Here is a 16,800-nt window from a genome sequence, read left to right as displayed (position 1 = left end):
TCATCTCCTTATTATGCTTCAAAAGGACTAAAGGGGGGAAGTAGCTCCAGTTTTCAAAATTGAGCATCATGTCTAACCCAACTCTCTCTAATCCCTCTCCCAGTAGGTATTATAGACAACAATTCTAAGACAACTGAAATTGTCCCAATCTATGCCACATCACAGGCACACATTTGTGGATGATATGTCATAGGGCTGATATGTTGCAGTATCTGTTTGGGCAGAAATCCAAGGCAAGTTAATTTATGCAAATGCAAAAATAGGTACAGGTTTCATTTTGATGCAGGTGCAGAACAAAGAATCAGCAAGTAAACAAGATAGAGACTGATAGAAAATGAGGGATGGATGCCATTTAACAATATTTTCTACTTATTGACATTTGACAGTCCCCTGGTCATTACTGTAAGAGATAATCATGAATACATGACCAGTGTACATTGCATATATGTAGATAGATAGATACACTATAAAATGAGAAGATTGTGCCTCCCATAAGCATTAATTTAAAAGAAGATTGTGAATCCTTACCCAGTGTGGGGCCAAACCTCTCACCCCACAAATATGTATGCACAGGTATTTTAAACATATAGAGGTTACATAACAATGTTTTTTCTTCTTAAATCAAGATGTTCTGTAGCGTCCAGCTACCTGGGTTTGTTTGTACCTAGGCTGCAAAACTCAGTAAATTCATATTGCAAGGTTATAATATCTCCTGATATCTCAAATGAAAAGTAGGATGTTGAGAGGGTTAAATGAGTTAATACAGGTAAAAGAGCATGTTGGACACATAAAAATAGCTCAGTAAATGTTAGCTATCAAAATTACATTTTAGGAGAATAAATTTTAAATCAATACCTTTAAATATCCCATTTATATTCCTTGCCACTAACTTAAAATCAGCATTTCAAAAAAAAAATCATTTCTTCCCCTTCCAATCCAGTTTCCTCCCTAGATTTTTTGTCAGCATACCTAAGGATAATGTTTTTATTTTTTTCTCTTCTGTCAGCCAGATCTTTTTTGAATTCTAAGTGAGAGAAACTAGCTTAAGGGGAAAAAAAAGAAGGAAATTTAGCCTATGTAGACAAAACACAAAGAGTGCTCAGATGGAACTGGCCTCAGAGATATCTGGACCAAGAAACTCAAATGCCCACAGAACTCTCTCCTTGAAAATAGACTATTTTCAGATCAGTTGTTTCATTACTAGAGTAGAACTGTGGCCACAGCTTTCTAAGCAGCTCAGTAGGGAATTCTGAGGAAGGTTTCTGAGTGGCCAGTCTCAGTGTCCTGGGGAAGTGGTGTTCTATGATTGGCATAGCCAGAGGCATGTGCATAATCCTTTGGCAGAGAAATGGTATCTAAAACTCAGCAGCCCCCACCAGCCAGTAAGACTGAAATACAGAAGCAAAACCCCTCACCTTTAGCACATTGCTATGGATTAATTTATCTAAAATCGTGTTTCAGTCCTGTTACTGTACTATCACAGCTGTTCAGGATGGTCAGTACCACTGCCCTTCCCACGTAACTTATTTTTAGTCCCAAACACAAGCCCTCTGCTCTAACCAGGAAGCTCTTATCATCCCAGGTTTGTTTCCTTGTCTTCATGGCCTCCAATAGTCTCTGCATCCATGTAAAACTGTCAGCATCCTGTTCATAACCTGCTGCTTCCATGGGGATTTCTGGGACTATGACGAACTACTGTGCTCTCTCCTCTATTTGAATCACTCTCTCATTATGTGCTATACTTGTATTAATCATTTTTTTCCCCTCACATCAACCAATAAAATGCAGAGTCCTGCTTAACTAAACAATTCTAGATAAGGTGTTTTACTCAGAAATGCATGGTATGTGTGCTAGGCATTTCATGCAAATAAATACCATAGAGACTGAATAGATTGCTGAATTGATAAATGATCTATGACAAAGTAGAACTCAACAAGACAAGAACTTACTCTCACTTGTCACTACTATCACTGTCACATTCATTAACTCCTTTTGTGTTTGTTTTCATAACACATAGTGTTGTGCCTGGTATAATTGGCAGCCAATAATTATTTGTTGAAAAACAGAGAGAGAAAGAGAGAGAGAGACTTAGAAAACAAAAGTTTATAAGGAAATGATTATTTTCAAATAAATATAGGAAAATTATTTTTCTAGTGTCATTTTCATTAAAGAGTTTAATGGGAGGCAAAAATTAAAACTTATATGAAATGTTTTAGAGGTTTATTTATAGAGACTTTAGATTGCAAAGGCATTACCTGCTAAGTTTGTTTTATTTTAGCTAAACACTTAAAACATTGAACCTGTTTCCTACACTCCAGGAATGAGGAGAGACCCTTACTATCCTGCTCTAACATACATTCATTACATATGTATATATGGCTACATGTACACACATAAATACATTGTTCATAGGGTAATAGAAAAACTTCAAAGCATGAGTTTCATCAATCCTAAACTCTGACAAAAACTTTGCCATGATCCATTTCCCTTTTTGTTTTTTCCTTCCTTTAAAACTATGGTCAGCTCTTCAGGTCACTGAACAAAAGAAAATGATTTGTGCTATTCTGTAGAAAAAACCATCTTCAGTGCCAAACTAAGTATTTGTGTGATATTTTCCACCATTTGCAAAAATCCCACAAAACAGTCTTTCATAACCTCTATAGACTAACACCATAATCTCCTGGAAAAACAAGACTACTCTGTGAATTGCACAATAGACCAGTCATTCCAACCAGCTAATTGTGATAATTGGATTTTTATAATTCTCTTCACCTTAGATCTTTATCTTTCTGGCTTATTTCTACATGCTAAGTTTTTCATAGGTGTTTGCTGCATTGGAATTAACCATCTAGGTTCTGTACTTTTTCTTCTCAAAATCATTCTTCCTATAATGATCCTGAGGCATGAAAATTCTAGGTGAGATTATAATCTATGAGGTGTTTCTTGTAATATTTCAAAAAAAAGAAAAATTAAAATGAATATATAACACATCAAAAATGCACATTACTTTTAAGATTTCCTCAAATACAAGCTAAAAAATTGAGTGCTCCAAGGAATGAGAGATCCTGTCTTAGGATTTCTTTAGGTTTTTGTTTCACTAGCGCCTCATTTATTTTGGAATCTCTTAATTGGCTTTAGATATATGAGTAACAGTATACTCGCTTTTAATTAGCCCCAAGTATTCCCCCCTGTGACTTCTAATAACTGAAACCCTGTCTTAATTAACTTAGTGGATTAGAGTAAGATTTAAATGATAGTGTAAGGGGTATTACTGTGTATCCTATCTCAGTGTTTCCTCCTGACTTTTAATTGAACTCCTGGGGACCTCCCTCTCCAAAACTGGTTCAGAGCAGCCCATGGTTTAGTTTTGGCAGAATCTATTTGGGAATAAGACTCACTTGAACAAAACTTTTTTCAATCCCATCAATGTGAAACCACTTACACACAAGAATGACAAACCTTGCCAATTTGCTTCTAACACTTTACAACAAGAAAGTCCCCTACTGGGAACACACTTAACAAAGGAAGCAAATTGCTGGATTTAAGGAAATTTTTAACACATTTAAGTTAAATTGATCACATAACATTTTCTAGATAATCCCTTCCAACCTCTATGTCAAAGATGGAGGGAGAGAACAAGGAAGAGAGAGAAAGAGAAAGAGGGAGAGAGAGAAAGAGAGAGAAAGAGAGACATAGAGGAAAAGAAAGACAGAGAAATAGAGACAGACAGACTCCAGGATTCTGAAAGTGTTGAGTACCTTTTCATTTTGCCAAGAAGTTTCTATGTTGCCTATTTCACTTTAATTCCCGTTGAGCAGGAGGGTTAGGGATATCACTGGAGAGGATGTTCAATCAGTGCGGCATACAGGGTGATAGACAAGTTACATACAACATGTTATTTCATCGAATTGTCACAAAACTCTATAAGGAAGATGATATTACCCATATCATATCTTTGAAGAAAATTAAAGTTCAAAAACATAACACACTAGGGAACGGTATGAATAATGGACTGAGATTCAAACCCAGCTCCAGCTGATTTCAAATTATATAGTCTTTCTTCCCCATTACCCTGCCTGAAGGAGATTTACAGAGCAAATGTTGAAAGTGTTTTCATTAAAATTAATTTTGCTTGATTTTTTAAGACTTTTGAATACTCTGGTATAATTTGCAGTTCCCGAGGCTCTCATAAGCAAGTCTGGGCATCAGTGATATTGAGACTAATTGAATGTATCCAGGCACAGTCACTATAAGTAGAGCAGAAACTATTAAATGGCATTACTTGCTCCTCTCAAATGGGAATGAAACCACCTCCACATAGTGCTAAGATGTTTGTACGAATTTGAAACTTTAACAACAAACTGCCAAAGAGCTCTAGATGATTGATTGACTATGTTATTTTTCTGTCTATGGAAGGCTGGAAAAAGACAGTTGGTGAGCTGGGATCTGGATACTTCTTGGGTGGATTTTGTCCAGTTCTACATTCAGATAGGCGGGGAGAGTGCTGCATGTAACAAACCTGACAGCAGAGAGGAGGGTGTCCTCCTTCAGTACAGCAACAACGGGGGTATCCAGTGGCACCTCCTGGCAGAGATGTACTTCTCAGACTTCAGCAAACCCAGGTAAACACCCCCTGATGGCCTTCCAGTAGTTCCCCAGAATGGTAAAGATTACATTGTTGTTGAGCTGGTCCCCAAATGTTGTTATTAACTGTTGCAATATAGACAAAATCATAAATAACTGACATAAATAATAGCCCAACATATAAAGATTTCATTTTATTTATATGTCTGGATAAGAAAGCATTTGTATTCATGTTTGAATTTTTAAAGAATTTAAGAAAGATCATGACTAGAAGAAAAGCAAGACTATTGACCAGTTTTTCTAAAGAAGCTCTCTGTGATAGTGGGATCTTCCAAAGCTCACTTTTCCCATTTGCAAGTTTTTGAACATACACACAAAAATGTTTATCTGTTAGATTTAACAGCAAGATGAATTGGGTGTAAACTTTCCATAAAACTGCACCCAAGGCTATTCTAGATAGTGTATAAATGGATCTGTAAAGTTCAGACTTTATAAAATTTTGTTGACCCATCCCTATCTTTATTTTGATAGATAGGAAATATATAAAATATAATCAATAAAATGTCTTAGATAATGGAAATTAACAAACTTGGGTAAGTGACTTGTGTCTAAAATATATGTACCAGACGATGTAATTATCTCTATTTAATTTATTGCTATTGTAATTGTGTAGTATCTTGAAATTCTCTATTTATAATTTATATTTTATACGTCATTAAAATATGCTGAAGGATATCACTTTGGAGTATTCCTTTTTACACTCTCATATTGGCACCTTAACATAAAGACAACTTGTTTACATTGACCACCAATCATTATTAAATTTTAACATACTAATGTCCTTGTTTTGCATTTTACAATTGACTGAATATTAATGAAGTAATATTTTTGAAGACTATTTAAATCCAAGTCTTACTAACTAAATATATTTTAGCCATAATGCTTTAAATGTACCTATTATGTACATTGAAGGTTTGTGTTTAAAAGTGACGTGACTTTCCCTAATACACAAAAAGACATACAGACAAACCAATTAAAAACATTTCTTCTAAGGCATACAGGGGAAAGGCAGAAACCAAAAATGAGGCAACTGAGTAAAACAAGAGACACACGATCCATGGAGAAAGTCAGGAATGTTGTGTGGGAGACAGCCTAGTGAGATCCTCCAGAGGCAATATAGTAGAGTGAGAGTGGGTAATGGTGCTAAACTGGTTTAAACAATTTAAAATAATTCAAATTACTTTTCTCAAGTACATAATCAGCTTAGAAACTATTGAGAGTTCAGCAAAACACTAGACAACTATATACATAAGCAAAAATTTGTTTTTTTCAAGTTCCAGAAATATTACATTTGTATCAGAGTTCTGTGACACTAAAATGGTTAAGAAATTCTGAGTTGGGAGATAACAGAGAAAGATGTCATTTGTGATGACAAATATATAAATAAATGTAGGGAATAACTTTAACAAATAATGCTGAGAATATCTGTGAAGAAAACTACAAAGCCTCAAACTTCCTTTGGAGATATAAAAGAAAACAAATAAATGGAAAATAACATAGCATCCCTGGATGGGAAAACTGAACTGTGATATGAAGATATCTCAAGTTTAATATGATTCCAATCAAAATTTTAGTGACATTTTTTAACTTTATGTTTAGAAATATAAGCTGGCAAAAATAGTTTAAGTTTTTGGGGGAAAATAGAGGAATTAAAACATAATATATACCCTAAATAATTAAAAGGTATATTGCCAGTGTTTGGATAGACTAACAAAAGATGAAATCAAACAGAGGACTCAGAAATTGACTCAAATGTATATAAAATCTAAGTCAAATGTATGTAAAACTTATATATAAAAAAAGGCACATCAGCTATCAATAAAGTGCAAATGATAATTCAATCAAGTGGTGTTAGAAAAAATGGATAGTCTCTTGGGGGAAAATATCTATTTATTTTATCACTGTATATCATCAAAACTGTTAAAGACTAATTAAAGATTTAAACATTTAGTTTTCTATCTGATCTTGGAAAAAGAGGTAAATGTAAATCCAATGAAAGAATTAACAACAAAAACGCTACTCATATAAACATATGCTACATACAAATACAAGAATACATACACATGTGAAACATGTCAAAGAAAGCAAAAAGAAATGAAAAGAAAAACAGATAACTATAATATAATGTTAACTTTTAAAACATAAGATGCCAATTTATAAATATATTTAATCCTTATAAAAGATGTACATGATATAATGATATGCATCAAAATGTTAACAGAGGCCAAGCCCAGGCAGTGAGCTATGGGTGATTTATGCTTCCCTTTAAGTGCCTTTTTATATTTTTCCATAATAAGTAAGAATTGCTTTGAAAAAAATTTAAATGCTCTTTTAAAGTAGTAATATACAAAGATGTTTCCTTGGTAATTCCATTGTCATGTTAGTCAAAAGATAATTGGTGAATCAAATTTAGTTGAAATAATTCTCTCCAAAAGATACAATTCCAAAAGAAATAAACATGACCGGGAATAATCTTTCTTACAAATTACAACCTCTTGTCCGATCTATCCAAACTTAGAAACTTTTCAAAAATATCAAGAGATCAAGCAAAACTAAACTTACTCTTGTTTGCTACCCTTATTATTTTAACAGCTGCTAAGAAAAGCACAGCTTTTCTTCTCCCAACCATAAATCATTTGCTCTTATGCAGATTTGTCTACCTGGAGCTTCCAGCTGCTGCCAAGACCCCCTGCACCAGATTCCGCTGGTGGCAGCCAGTGTTCTCAGGGGAGGACTATGACCAGTGGGCAGTCGATGACATCATCATTCTATCTGAGAAGCAAAAGCAGATCATCCCAGTTGTCAACCCAACTTTACCCCAGGTATTTCTCATATGTCCAAACTCCAAAAAGAGCAATGTAAAAGAGGAATGGGATAAAGAACTCCTTCCCAAAGGATGTAGTGCTTTGACACCTGAACATGTGTAATGAGTTTTCTCTTTTTGCACTTAATTTTTTCAACTCTCTATTGTTAGAAGTTCACAGATTATTTAGATGCAAAAAAAAGAAAAAGAAAAAAAGAAGAAAGACTATGAAGTCTGACAAAGTCAGACTTGGTTATTAGTGTGTTTACAAAATTATTGGATACACAATTGCAAAACATTTTCAGTTGTTGAATCACCAGGAGAAAAATACATAGCTGTAAAAAAAAGAAAAATCAGTTAATTTAGAGACTCCGCTGTGTTTTCCTAGAAATACAAATAGTATGTCATGGGTTGAACATCCCTTTTTGTTTTCAAAGTTATCAAAGTGCCTTTCTGTGTTGTTTATAATTTTTCTATTAGAACTTTTATGAAAAGCCAGCTTTTGATTACCCTATGAATCAAATGAGTGTGTGGTTGATGTTGGCTAATGAAGGAATGGTTAAAAATGAGACTTTCTGCTCTGCCACGCCCTCAGCCATGGTATTTGGAAAATCAGATGGGGATCGATTTGCAGTAACTCGAGATTTGACTCTGAAGCCTGGATATGTGCTACAGTTCAAGGTAATTATGCATAAACATTTTCCCAGAGAAGGTTAAGGAGCAAAATATCTTTTAAGTTTATAAGTAAAATTCACAGAGAACACACATTTTTCGTATTCTATAAAGAAGCCACTCACTTTAAACAAAGTTTCAACAATCTGAGTTTGTCAGTGTTTAATAAACCCCAGCAGTTGGAGCTATGTACTGTGGCTCTTGGAGCTCTACCAGAATTTAAAAGAAAATTGACTCAGGATTTCAATCTGGTAGTGACTTAATGAATCTCATGTTTCTCAATGGTAATGGGTAGGTAAGTTATTTTCAGCTTACCAGTACTTTTTGGAGTTATGGGTTATTTTTTGGTTTTGCTACAGGGTTTTCAAAAAATTTCTCTTTCTTTGGTTCAATTAAAGTTTTTCTTTATTGTTCCCTTAAAATCTTGCGTCTCAGTACTATGATAACATGTTAACATGTATAGCAAGTATTTACTTTGACAAGCTCTTGTTTCAGAACCCTAATCAAAATTTCATTGTGTTTATAATAAAATCCCATTGGTGAATTCTGAAGTCAAAAGTAATGCAGTTTTAATGAGCCAGAACAACTACATGGTCCTTATATAACGGCAAGATGCAGATGCTAAATAATTTACAAATGGAATTATTAAAGATATCAGATGTTTATAGGCGCCTCTTCAAATATAATTTCCACAGGTCTGTAAACAAGGAAATGAGTTATAAATAAAACAAGTGGTGAAGTGTTATCCTTCTCTGTTTAGATTTTGATGCCAAACTGAAATGGTATATTAACAGTATATAAATCTACATTAACTTGTAGGTACTGACTAAAATTGTAGCAAAATAAGAACAATAGCAAATATATTGCCAGAATACTATATTGTTTCTCATATGACACTTTTTCTACTTAATTAGTTATAAGACCATGATAGTGTAGGTGTTAGTCTGGTAAATGTATTCTGAAGTTTAAAAAAAAATCTAAATAAAAAAGAGTATTAATGGTTCACCAACCTATATATCTAAAGAGGTATGAACCTGTTCCCCTAAATCATATACAGTGTTATAAGCCAATACTACCTCAATAAAAAAAGAGATAATTATTTCAATAACCAGAAAGAATGAATAACACCAAGAAAAATCTCAATTCTCCACTTCACACCAATTATTGATTTTCTGTTGATTTCTTGAGAATAGATATATAACATGGGTCACTCAGGGATTGATAATTAATGTATATTTGGAATCTATAACAAGATCTTTAGTGTCATTGTACAAGAATATACATTTTTGTGACTGTGCCATATTTCAAACTTTAGGTGCTAAGAATATAGATAAGAAAAATATGCCCCTAGTCCTCAAGAAACCCAGAAACTCACAAGTAAGCCAGAAAAGTCACAGTATTGCTATAGTAGAAATAGACTCTGGAAAATAGTGGGAGTAGCGGTCATAGTGCCTGGCATGTGACAGGTCTTCCAGAAATATCTGTAAGTTAAATATATGGATGGAAGGATAGGTGGAGGGATGAGTTGAAATTCTTTAACCAGCTGAAAAATGAAAGGGGAGGAATTCAAGTTAGAGAAAACAGAATGTGCAAATGTGTGAAAATACAGGAGTTTGCTATATGTGCCATAGAGGTGAGAGATAAAATTGATACTAATTGATCCCCTTCTGGTAGCCTCAGTTCTGCAGTCAGATTTCAAGGGTTTGTTTTGGTTTGTTTTGTCTATACCTTGTTTTGTTCTTTTATATTCACATATATGTGAAATCATCCAGTATTTGTGTCCTTCAGATTTATTTCACTTAGCATAATCCCCTCCCGTTCCATTGTTTTTGCAAATGTCAGATTTCATTTTTTTTTTTTTTAACTTGAGTTGTATTCCCTTGTGTATTTATATCACATCTTCATTATCCACTTTGGTGACTTTTGGGAGTACATTAGCAAAGACAAGGGCAGAGATCGAAAGACCAGCGGGGCACTATTGCAATGATCTAAGTAAGAGATGATGGGAACTCCACTGTGTAATAATAGTGAAGGAAGGAGAGAAAGTACTCCAATTGTTGCATATATTTTGAGTAAAGTAATGATGCTAAAACAGTCATCTAAATAAGAAATGAGGAGGTTAAATTAAGACATAGCATAGAAAATAAAGGTAAGTAGATGGATCTGCGAGATACTACAGAAGTATAGATGACTTACTTATTGGGTGATATGATGAATTCTAGAATGATTCCCGCATTTCTGGCTACAGTCACTGAAATTAGAAAAGCAGAAAGGGGAGGATTTGTTTTATGGTGGTGAATAATGATGGGCATGGGGAATTAGGGATGCCTATAGACTGCTGAGATGTAAATACACAGTAAGCTGTTACATACATTATCCAGAGAGCAGGAAAGGGACCATAGCTAAGAGTCATAGATATTCAGAAGATTTGAAATTATGATTGTGAATGAGATGAAAGAGCATTATAGAGTAAAAAGAAAGTCAAGAATTGAATTCTAAGAAACAGCCATTAAAAGGCAGGCCGATGGTTAACTTTAAAAAAGCGTAAACATAGCCACAAAACTAAAGGTTCCATTAATTTGCCTACTTTAGAAATAATGGCAGTCATAATAAGTCTAATAACAAAAACAAACTGTATGCCCAGTATGACTACACTTACCACATGCCAACCAAAGTCTGTCCTTACTAATGAGTCATGAAAGGAATTTTTGATAAAACAGTTTAATCATTCATCTGTAAGGGTCATGTTTTTAATTATACTTTTGATGTTTTACTGTATAAACTTGGATAGATGAATCAAAATGAAATTTCTGCTCAGCCAACTTTTAACTCTAGAAATACTTCCTTCTCTGAGTATGGATATATGGAAGGTATAGAATTTTCTTTTTAAAGACTGGATCAAGCTGCCTTAGAGACATAAGAATGAACTGGTTGACTTTATGAACTCTTGCCCATTATCACTTGCCTTTGGCTCTACCTTTTCTTCAGCCTTTACTCTTTTGTCATAATCATGTAATTTTGAGTCTTCAATTTTTTTTTCTATAAAATTTTACTACTTTTATTTATAAAGTCATATACAGTGTAATTCTGTGGCATCTCCAACAAGCAAATAAAGCAAGATCTAAGTAGAATGTTTATTTAAAACAGTGTATAACTAGATAAATATCAGGAAAAGAGTTTGACATTTACAAGTATCAAAACTATAAACTGAAATAGTATTAAAATCATTCATACTTTATTATTTTACAAAGGAAATGACATCCTACAATAATAACAAATGTGATAAAACCAAGCCATTTGAACCCAATAGATTAAAAATGAACACTTATAGTAGAAAATTTTAAGTGTTTCTACATTTTGATTCAACAATAATACTTGTAGGAATTTATTTGACGATAAATCAGCTCAAGAAGAGGGGTTTTTGTTTTTTTTTTTTTGGCTAAGCTGCATGCAATAATAAAATGATATGGTTAAATAGAAAGTTGGAGGAAAGTTCTAAAGAAATGATAGCTTCAACTATATGACCCAAATGTATGTTTCCTTAAAAAGATTAGAAGAGAAAATAAATAAATAAATAAATAAATAAATAAATAAATAAATAAATAGTTGTACCTGGGGGCATTGGGATTTAGGTTGCATTATTTTACAATTTTTTTAATGTTAACACTATGATAACAATCTCTATAGTACATAGAATAGTTATTTTATTTCTGAATTATGTTGCTGATTTGATACTGTGATAAAAATTTAGTTCCTTCATCTAAGTTGACAATGATTTCTTACAGAGCTTTTGCAAGAAAACAATAAAGGTGCTTTTTTCCCACTAAAAACAGAGAGCTGCCTTCTCTTCAAGTAGCCTTCATGTTCTGAAGAGGAATTCTTTATCTTCTGCTTCCCTCTGCTCATACCATCTGGGAAAGGAGAAGAAAGCAGTTGCTTGTCTTTTAATCTTGTGTCCAAGGTTCCAGAATCACATCTGTGCTTCTCTCTTCCTTCCTATAATCCCAAAAAAAAAAAAAAAAAAGCATAAAATTGACAACTGGATCCAAGTTTCTGTTAAGAAGCACCCTCTGCTTGCCTGAGTAAAGACTTCTAAAACCTATAGAAGGGTACTGTTAGAAATGCGCTACCTGTCTTATTATAAATTTAATGCAAACTCAGTAAAAAGAGCTTGACTGTTATAACTCCTTATTTGTTAAATACTAACTTAGAACCAAAGCCTTGTATAATTCTGTCCTTCCTTTCAACAGCTAAACATAGGGTGTGCCAATCAATTCAGCAGTACTGCCCCAGTTCTTCTTCAGTACTCTCATGATGCTGGTATGTCCTGGTTTCTGGTGAAAGAAGGCTGTTACCCAGCTTCTGCAGGCAAAGGATGTGAAGGAAATGCCAGAGAACTGAGTGACCCTACCATGTATCACACAGGGGACTTTGAAGAATGGACACGAATCACTATTGTCATTCCAAGGTCTCTTGCATCAAGGTAAACTGACCTGCCACTTCTTGGGAGCATATATTTATCTCAGTGCCTTTATCTCATATATCTCAATAACCTAAAAGAATTCATATATCTAGCTCTATATTCAAGTAATGACTCTTGAGGAAATGGCATGCATACTTCTGAAACAAATTCACTCATTTATTCATTCAAAAATATTTATTGAGCACCTACCTGTGCCAAGTTCTATTCTTGGCACTCTGAATGCAGCAATGAAAAAGGATGTTAAAGGATAAAAGAATTATGATGCCTCCTTTTATAGACAATTTGAGATATCTTGACAATGAATGTGAATACTAACCAACAGATAGACTAAAAATTAATTGACAGAAAAACAAGAGAAATGTATCAAGAAATTGAACTGAATTATTTTCATTAATAAAAGTAAGGGCAATAAATTTAACTTGTAGCTTCCTGGAAGCTAGGACATATGGCAAAATACTGGGTCAGTTAGCTCTCACTACTGGGTAAAAAGAAAGAAAACATACACATCAGATTATTTAAAAAAAGTACTTCTTTTTTCCCATGCTTAGTATTCTAGAATAAATTATAAAGTACATCTTTATGCCATGTACAGTAGGTAACACAGCGATCAGTATTTTTAACTCTATCATTTACTATCATTTACTAAAGATAAACTATCTTTAAATGCTCACTTCTTTAGTGAATCCAAGACCATATCTTTCATTGTAACTCATTCAAGGCATTTCTGTGCAGAGCTAAGATAATAAAAGTCTATTATCAGTCAGGATATGAGTGTCTACACTACTGAGTGACTTCCTTGCCAGCCTACACTGCATATGTAACATAAGCAAGAAGTAAACTGATGTTCAGTTAAAACTCTGGTGCTGGAATCATTTGTTACTATCGCATAACCAGCATAACCTGTCTCATCCTGACTGGTAAAAGTCTAGCATCTACAGGAGCAACTTACTCATAAATTTCTTAGAAACCCTTCTGTGACATCTTTCACCTAATTGAACATCAAATTTACTCTGCATCATCTAGCTAGATACGCTGGTTGTGTTCTCTGCCTGCCTCGTTACTTAAATCCATCAAAAAATTACAAGGCCGACTTTGATAGACAAGCTTTTTAAGTGGGGAATTTGTTTGGTCATGATGTACAAATTTTATGCTACTCTACTGAACCTTGAAACATAATCTTTAAATACCAACTATTCTGAGAAAGGTTTGTCAATTAATGGATCCAAGTCAACATATAAGTAATTTTTTGTCTTTGTTTACCTCTGTTCTTTGTAGTTTAACAGAGACTTGAGTAATGTGAAGTGTAGGTGGAGGGTTGAGGGTTGATGAGTTGACCTTCTTTACTGAAATTTAAGAATTTTACTTACATTTTACTTTAGTAGGATACAGGATTAGCTACTGTAACAGAAAAAAAAAATACAAGTGCTGAACAAGACTTTAACAAAATGGAAGTTCATTCTTTCTCACATAGCTATCTAATGGTGAACAGTTCAGAGCTAAGAGTATGATTCTGTTGTCCTGAAAAATAGTATGTGTATAATTACCTATTTCTTTGCAACATGCCTCTCCAAAATTTAGTGACATAAAACAGCACTGATTTATTATCTCTCCTGGTTTGGGGAGATTAGCTGGATAGTCTCTCCTGAACTCCATCCTGTAACTGCATTCAGTTAGTAGGTCAGTTAATGTCTGGGCTTAGCAGAACTTGTCTCTCTATGTGATCTTAATCCCAGTATTTTTCAAAGCTCAGTGGTTCTAGAATTGCAAGAGAACAAAAATATGACCTCTAAGATCATATTGTATTTGTCACATGCTATTGGTCAAAGGAAGTCACAAGGACAGTTCTGTTTTAAAGGGTAGAGAAAGAAACTCCCCTATTGATAGGAAGTTCAGAGAAGTCACAATGCAGAGCAAAGTGTGCACAAGGAGGTATGATTCATGGGATGAGGGCACTACTGTAGCAATCTTCCATAGTCTGCCCTAGCCCTAAGGAATCACATCTCTTTCACATACAAATGGGTTTACACTCTTCCCAAGACCCCCCAAAGTCTCATTTCATTGCAGCATCAGTTACTAAGTAACTAGTCTGCATCAGGCCAGAGTATGGATCATTTTCCTATTGATCTTAGACCTTTGAACATACAAGACATGTTATCTACTCCACCCATATCCAATGTGTGATAATGAAAAGTGATAACATAATCCCTTAAAAAAATTGGGGAAGGGGGGAAGAAGAATGCCCATAGAAATTTTGAAAACCAACAAGACACTTGTTACTAGGGCTCTCTCATCTGAAAGCAATGTTCTGGGCCTCCCTGGTAGCGCAAGAGGTTAAATCTCTGCACTGTGAAGCAATCCCCAGTCACTGCAGCAGGAGTTCGATCCCCAGCCAGGGACTCAACCTACATGGCACAGGAGACCTCTCCTGTCTCTCTGGCTGCTCCCCTCAGCACTGTATTTCAGTTAATCTGCCTGTTCTCCCTACTCTGTCTCTGGTGAATCCTCTCACCCCTTGCACCTCTGGCCTATACCCCAGGTCTTGTATGCATAAATAAATAAATCTTTTTTTTAAAAAAGCCATGTCTAGAATAAGAAAGTTCCTTTGATTAAGACAGTTTTGATCCCTAGGGGTGGTTCCCTAATCAGTTGTTCTCAGCTGTTAGTTCTATATGCATCACCCTCTGCAACAAATTTTCTTTCCCATAAGAGTATATATATGTTTATAGCTAAGTTGCCATCTGTTTCCACTGTCTGCCATATCAAACTGGATATGTAATAGAGCAGCCCTTGCAGTCCTCATTTTCATCATTGCCTTTCTCTCCCCAGGCTTTTCTGAAACTGTGACTAAACCACGGCTCCTCCAAATAGATAGGTGTAGCATACTTTCAAATAGTGCATATTTATTACAATGACTAGAATATCAGGGTACTACTAGTCAATAGAATCAGGAATCAGGTAATGCAAATCTAGTTTCATTCCCCCATATAATGTAAAGTGAAATCAGAAACTGCAGTTTGCTTGATTTTGGGTGGAATAATCCAACTAGTAAAGCCACATCTGAAGAATAAGGGAGCCAATATTTTGAGACACCCAATGCATCAATGTTTTCTTATGCCTCAACCCTTGGAAGAAGAAAAATTTTTTATTACAATCTAGCATCTTGGTAAATTTGAATACCATCCAACTTGATGGTTGGTGGCATTCGTGACAAAGAGCTCGCTACTAAGGAATAGTTAATATGTTTCTACCTTAACACAAATAAATGAGCTGCTGTTATTCCTTCTGCAATATGTTAAAATCAGATATCTCCAAATGCAGTGTTGGGAAGCTGAGAATTCTAAGTGTGAAAATTGCTAAAATTTGGAGCTATTTTGCCACAAGGCAATATACTTATAATAGTTACTAGAACATTGCTCTTTCACAAATAATTCTAAGCTGATTTTCTCAAAGGAGCAGTTTGTGCTCATATTAAGTCTCCTGCTTCTTGCCTACAGAGGAAAGACTTTGGTGGCAATAAATATTTGCTGCACCATCCTCCCTGATTCTCAGTAGCCTCCCCAACCATACAGTGTGTCACACAGCCTGTTCTAGGTCCCTAGGCAAAATGGAAAATGTTTATGTCTCAGAGGAGTTAGAAACAGTTGCTTAGTTATCTGCAGAATAGCCCATACCACCCATCTCCTGGGCACCTCTTCACACACAAGCAGGTGCACAGCAGCCCTCCTAGTTTAAAAGGCAAATGCAACGTCTGTCTGAAGTGTTAAGGTGGAAAGGGCAAGTGTAGAAACTGATTCTCCTCATGACTCAAGGCATCCTCCAAACACAGGTGAAATTGGGGAAGGGGACAATGAAATTGTCTTTTCTTCTATGTCTTTCTTATTGGGATATTCAAGGCATGTGATTTCAATACACAAATCACACTATGGTTTATTTCTAGTGAAATTATTTAAAATTAAACTCAGTCTTTTCCTTAATCACTTCCTCTAACTCCTTCCCAGACCGTCCTGACTATCAAGTCAAAGACCTCTATTGCATGATTGCCTAGCTCTGCCACGCATGCTGGTACTTGTATCAGAGTTGTACATTTACATTTCTGTGTGAGGGAGTTTGATTGTGTCTCCTCATTTGGCTGTGGACTACATGAAGGCAAAAACCAAATGGGGTTTCTATTCCCCATCCTACACCTGGCCTGTTGTAG

The 16,800-nt window shown here is 34.8% G+C and overlaps 1 protein-coding gene across 1 annotated transcript in view; it reads left to right on the top strand.

The window, feature by feature from the left end:
* Positions 1–16,800, top strand: part of RELN (reelin) — a 436,933-nt gene that overhangs the window by 320,740 nt on the left and 99,393 nt on the right. The window contains exons 25-28 of the mRNA XM_037511284.2: positions 4,417–4,622; positions 7,295–7,466; positions 7,928–8,128; positions 12,370–12,602. Coding sequence (XP_037367181.1) covers positions 4,417–4,622; positions 7,295–7,466; positions 7,928–8,128; positions 12,370–12,602 — 812 coding nt within the window. The remainder of the gene's footprint in view (positions 1–4,416; positions 4,623–7,294; positions 7,467–7,927; positions 8,129–12,369; positions 12,603–16,800) is intronic.

The sequence above is a fragment of the Talpa occidentalis genome, unplaced genomic scaffold, assembly GCF_014898055.3.
Source record: "Talpa occidentalis isolate TD23 unplaced genomic scaffold, MPIMG_talOcc4v2.1, whole genome shotgun sequence".
Taxonomy (NCBI): Eukaryota; Metazoa; Chordata; class Mammalia; order Eulipotyphla; family Talpidae; genus Talpa; species Talpa occidentalis.
This window is presented reverse-complemented; position numbering and strand designations above follow the sequence as displayed.